The sequence below is a fragment of the Oryctolagus cuniculus genome, chromosome 11, assembly GCF_964237555.1.
Source record: "Oryctolagus cuniculus chromosome 11, mOryCun1.1, whole genome shotgun sequence".
Classification (NCBI taxonomy): Eukaryota; Metazoa; Chordata; class Mammalia; order Lagomorpha; family Leporidae; genus Oryctolagus; species Oryctolagus cuniculus.
The window spans coordinates 101494544-101500543 of record NC_091442.1 but is presented as its reverse complement, the minus strand read 5'-3'; the positions used below and the strand labels follow the sequence as shown (position 1 = coordinate 101500543).

Genomic DNA, 6000 nt, shown 5'->3' with positions numbered 1-6000 from the left:
AACAATGAACAATCCTATTATGCATAATTGTATGGATAAACCTCATATTGTTAAAAACCATAAAGCAGTACATGAGTTAACTTACACAGCAACAGGACAAAATCGCATTATGTCATGAGTGGTTACTCTTGGGAGGAAGAAGGGGAGGGATGTAAAGGGAGATGAGAGCTTTCAGGGATTGGTAGGGTGGTTTCTGATTTCAGAAACAAAAAACCCCTTCCTTAACATTTTGTCTCTTCTCAAAATCTTCTCTGAAAGCTATGTTCACGGCCCCCACTCTAACACTGACGATTACTCTTCCCCAAGGTCATCCGACTGTACATTTAGACCCTCATTTCTCTGCCCTCATTTTACTCAGTGGCATAGAACTCGATTATTCAAATCAAAATGCTTTCAGGTTGTTCAGCAGGTAGAGCTACCACTTGTCCTGGATGCTGCGGGCATTTGGGGGGAAGGTTGGTCTCTCTCTGGCTTTCAAATAAAATGAAAAACAAATAAATAAAATGAGAAGTGAGGTAATTAGCCTTAAGGAGATCTGTAACTGAAGACACACCACCAGCCTGAACAGAACTGGCTTAAAGCATATAATAGAGGGCCAGCGCCGTGGCTCACTTGGTTAATCCTCCGCCTGTGGTGCCAGCATCCCATATGGGCACTAGGTTCTAGTCCCAGTTGCTCCTTTCCTGGTCCAGCTCTCTGCTGTGGTCCGGGAGGGCAGTTGAGGATGGCCCAAGTGCTTGGGTCCCTGCATCCGCATGGGAGACCAGAAGGAGGCACCTGGCTCCTGGCTTCAGATCAGCACAGCACCGGCTGTCGTGGCTATTTGGGGAGTGAACCAACACAGGGAAGACCTTTCTCTCTGTCTCTGTCTGTCTATAACTCTACCTGTCAAATAAATTAATATAATATAAAAAAGCAAATAATAGGGAGACTTGGTAGTTTTGATCCCTTGTGCCACATTATATGCAACTAGACCCACCATTTCTCAGCTGTGCACAAACTTGACTTAAAAAATGTTAATGCAATATTTAAACTTACTGATAGAGCCTATATGGGTTAGTTAATGGAACAAACTTTGATTTGAGAAAAGTCTCGATTTCTTTGAGTATCAACATGTTCATTTGCAAAGAAAATACCCTACTGGAACAGGTGGGTAATGCCACCACCTGTGATGCTGGCATCCCACATGGGTGGTGCCTAATCATGTCCCAGCTGCTCCACTTCTCATCCAGCTCTCTGCTAATAGCCTAGGAAAAGCAGTGGGAGATGACCCAAGTGTTTGAGACTATGCCACCCAAGTGGGAGACCTGGATGAGGCTTCTGGCTTCGACCTGACCCAGTGCTGACTCTTGCAGCCATCTGGGGAGTGAACCAGTAGATCTGTCTCTTCCCCTCTAACTCTTTCAAAATAAATAAATAAATCTTTAAAAAAAAAAAAACTTACTTCATTGATTATGAGGAATGAGTAAGCACTAAGCTCTTTGAACAGTACCTAGCACATGGTAAGAATGCAGTTAGTTGTTATTTTAAGCCTTTCATGCTATCTGCTTTCTAATTTATGGTGTATGGATTACTTTGAGAATCATGAATCTAAATAAAAATACCTTTGGAGGACATGCAAATGACAGATACAATAGCATTTTCATCATTTATCTTCATGATGACTACCACAGGAACAACTTGGGTTAGTCTCAGAGCAAGACTAACAAAGATGAGTTAAGATAAATCACAGGTAAGTAGTAGAAAATTAAAACAGAGGGAGAAGGGGGTAGATAAAGACCAAAAAAAAAAAAAAAAAGCAGTCAGTATACTGTATTGAGTAAAGTTCAGAGAGCTTTCTAATGTCACTCTGTGAGTATCAAGGCTATACAGTGCTTACCCATGAACCTGATTGCTACAACGATTACAAGCAAAACACAGAGGAACAGACTAAAATGACAACTGAAACTCAGTAATACAAAAATACCACCTAAGAAATATTATCTACCAATCTTAGTTGTCTGAAAGTCATTTATTGCAACAACAAAACCAGAGGTTAATTACTCTTTTATTATTGAATTATATGGTAAAGTCTACATCTACAATTTGATCAGGAGGAAATGCTTTGCATTTACATCAAGGACACATTTACTCTAGTGGAATCAGACAGACACACACAAAAGACCAAGTACATGTTTAAAAAAATGACTACATGTTTTAGCTGGTCCTACTTTTGCTATTTTGGACCACAGTTTTCCTATTAGAGAATTGATCTTACATACATGTTAAGTCAGACATATCTCCCCACATGTTTAAACATTAAGTGGAGCTTCTCACAATTTCTAATTATAAACAAAATGCTGAAAACAAAAAACAAAGTATAGACTAGTACTACCTTACAGCAGAGAAAGAGTAAAATGTGCCCCCTCTGTGGCTCATCTCAAAGAAGCACTTTTACTCAGAGAGGGAAGCATTTCTGATCTAGGAGTAAGTTTCCCATATGCCCTGCAGGACTGGATGACCTGCAAGTGTTTCTGTTCTCAATTCCAGGGTATTAATGAAAATGCCTACAAAATATCTAAAAACTAAATATCAGAATAGGGCTAATACAAATAATCATTGTGGGCTGGTCTGAATACACCTTCAGCTTCTTTTTAACATTCAGATGATATTTTAAAATAACTTACATTTTTAGTGTGCTTCATGGTTTCATGTAAAGCTGAGACTCAAATGAAGGTTCTAATTTTGTTTTACTTGATTCTATTGAAATTTCAATTACCTACTACTTTACTTAACCAAGTTATACGTGAGGTAAGTTTCAGCTAAAAAAACAAAAACAAAAACAAAAACAAAAAAAACCAACCAGAAAGAAAAAAGTTAACCATTTTAAGAGTATACAGAATCATAATGCCCACCTCATATTCAGAGTTTACAACTTCAGGTACTAACTGATGCTTATTTATTAATTTAAAAACCTAATAGCTTTTGCACTTTTTAATCAAAATTACATTGGGAAATACAGGGCAAAAAAAATGACAAAATTTATTTTTGGTAAGAGAAGACAATGCAATAAATGAATCCAAATGGAATCGAAGACTGGTGTTTAAAGTTTCTAACTTCTAAACAGACAGACACACACACACTTATTTATCTAAAAAAATATCTTGGTAGCAAATTGAATTGACAGAATAAATGTTCTGCTGTAAATAAAAAGTACAAATTTCTAATCATAGCCTTATAGCTAGCTATCAGCTTTTTAAAACAGGTACAGCCAGCTAAAGTTCTCTAAAACATGTGTATGTTGCACTAACAGCTCCCTGCTAAAAATCAACTGTATTTAAATGGGTCTTACTGAAGTAGGACTTTCATGATACTAAAAACCTTCTAAAAAGAGTACGATAGGGCAACATTGCTATTAATAAAAGTTACAGAAGAGATTATTGCTGTACTTCTTCCTCATAACACCATCAAACTTTGTAGCAGTTAAAAAAGTACAACTGTTACTTTTCCTCTTACCGAATTTCATTATGTGTATGTCTAAATTTTTAATAAGCAGAGAATTCTTAAAATCTTTTCTGTAATAATTCAAAGTATTTAAATGTGTAACTTCACATTATACTGCCATGTTTTACGCCCTTCGTGTTTCCCAAATACACAAAAACATATACATTTTCCCCAAAAATGAAATAAGATGTCCACATTAAAAAAATAAAGCCTACAAAAAAGTTCCAGAGCTAAAAAAGATTATTCATATGGCACAAAGTGATCTCCTACTAGTCCAAGGTCCAAAACATTTAAATGAAGTCCATCTATGTATCTTGTTTGTTTTCAATGGAATACTATGTTTATTGAGGTGAAATCACATTATTTTTAGTTCTTGAGTCAACAAGCATATACATTTTTTATACAGTTATTAAAAATAGGAGACCAAGTTGAATGTGCCAAAGATTTCACTTGAGTTTTCTAGAGTCATCTAGAAGAAAGCTGGAGAAGGGATTTCCTTGGTTGGTTTCCATAGCTTGATAGACCAAAAACAAAAAAACTGCCACAATAACAAACAGCAAAATTTTTATCCACATAGGAATGGAGCGTCCCTTTTTTTTCGTCTTTTCTGATTTGACATCTGCCAAGGGAACATACTTAGGAACATATTTAGATGAAAAAGACTCCTCCATCCTGAAATCGCTGAGTTCTAATGGCCGTCCTGCAGCACCTTTGATTGGTCTGCGGCAACTGGCACTGTTGGGAGTGAAAGAAGAACATTTTAGAGTCATAGCATAGACAAATGACATAAAGTGTCATTACCATGCCTAATTCGAAGCATATCCATGAGGTAAGAGTGAAAAACTGACACATAAAGCAGCAACTTCGCTCTATGTTTCATTTTAAAAAGTTACATGCATCTTTTTATTAGGAAATAACATTCAGGGGTGGGCTTTGTAGCACAGCAGGTAAAGCTACTGCCTGTGATGCCAGCATCCCGTATGGGAGCTGGTTCATGTCCCAGCTGTTCCACTTCTGATCCAGCAAAACCCGTTGAAGGCCTGGGAAAAGCAGCAGAAAATGGCCCAAGTGCTTGAGCCCCTACCACCACTGTAGGAGACCTGGATGAAGTTCCTAGCTCCTGGTTTCACCCTGGCTCAGTCCTGCCCATGGCAGCCATCTTGGGAGTGAACCAGTGGATAGAAGATCTCTCTAACTCTTTCATACAAATAAATAAAAATTAAAAAAATAAAATAATATTCATAATATCAATAAATATTTATTAAATCTGATTCCTTAAGAGGCTTTTCAAGAATATTATGTTAAAAGAGAAAAAGTAGCATTAGTTGTGACTCCCTCTGTTAGGAAATAATTTAAGATGTCTAAATATAGCCATTTTGGGATGGGTATTCGGCTTAGTGGTTAAGAAGCTGCCTTGGGAAGCCTATATCCCACATTGCAGGGCCTGAGTTTGAGTCCAGACTCCACTCCCAATTCCAGCTTCTTGATAATGCACACTCTGGGAGGAAGCAGGTGATGACTCAACTAGTTGGATTCCTGCCACCTGGGTGGGAGACCTGGATGAAGGCAGTTGGAGAGTAAACTAGTGGATGGGAGCTCCGTCTGCCTTTTAAGTAAGCTAAATAAATTAATTTAAAAATTTAAATATAGATATTTAAACTAGAAAAGAAAACTCAGAGGAAAAATTTCTTTCCTAATGGGTTTCCAATTAAAGTTTTAAGTAAAAATTAAATAGGTGACTTTTTTAAGAAAGAAAAAAAAAAAAAGATTCATTTATTTGAAAAGTAGAGTGACAGAGAGAGGCAGAGAGACAGAGATAGAGATCTTCTTCTTCTTCTTCTTTTTTTTTTTTTTTTTGACAGGCAGAGTGGATAGTGAGAGAGAGAGAGACAGAGAAAAAGGGTCTTCCTTTGCCGTTGGTTCACCCTCCAATGGCCGCCGCGGCTGGCGTGCTGCAGCCAGCGCACCGCGCTGATCCGAAGGCAGGAGCCAGGCGCTTCCCCTGGTCTCCCATGGGGTGCAGGGCCCAAGCACTTGGGCCATCCTCCACTGCACTCCTAGGCCACAGCAGAGAGCTGGCCTGGAAGAGGGGCAACCAGGACAGAATCCGGCGCCCTGACCGGGACTAGAACCCAGTGTGCTGGCGCTACAAGGTGGAGGATTAGCCTAGTGAGCCGCAGCGCCGGCCAGAAAGAGATCTTCTATCCATTGGTTCACTCCCCAAATGGTTGCAACAGCTGGGGAGATGCCAGGAGCCCGGAACTTCATCTGGGTCTCCCAAGTGGGTAGCAGGGGCCCAAGCACTTGAGCTATCTTTTGCTGCTTTCTCAGGTACATTTTGCAGAGAGCTGGATTGGAAACAGAGCAGCTGGGGTGCTTTGATCCTGGCTCTAGTAAATGATCTCTTTCTAATCCTTCAGCTTCTTAACAAAGTTAATTTTGAAACTGATTCAGTTTGCAAGGATATGGACAACTGGTGGCTTAGTGGGCCTACTCCCAAAAGAACAGTTTAATTCT

At 39.0% G+C, this 6000-nt stretch overlaps 1 protein-coding gene across 8 annotated transcripts in view; it reads right to left on the bottom strand.

Annotated features, from left to right (window-relative positions):
• Positions 1-2029: 2029 nt before the first annotated feature.
• Positions 2030-6000, bottom strand: part of TMPO (thymopoietin) — a 31777-nt gene continuing 27806 nt past the window's right edge. For all 8 annotated transcript variants that reach the window (XM_070052737.1, XM_070052738.1, XM_070052739.1 and 5 more), the window contains one exon: positions 2030-4218. In XM_070052737.1, coding sequence (XP_069908838.1) covers positions 3930-4218 — 289 coding nt within the window. In that variant the 3' untranslated portion in view covers positions 2030-3929. The remainder of the gene's footprint in view (positions 4219-6000) is intronic.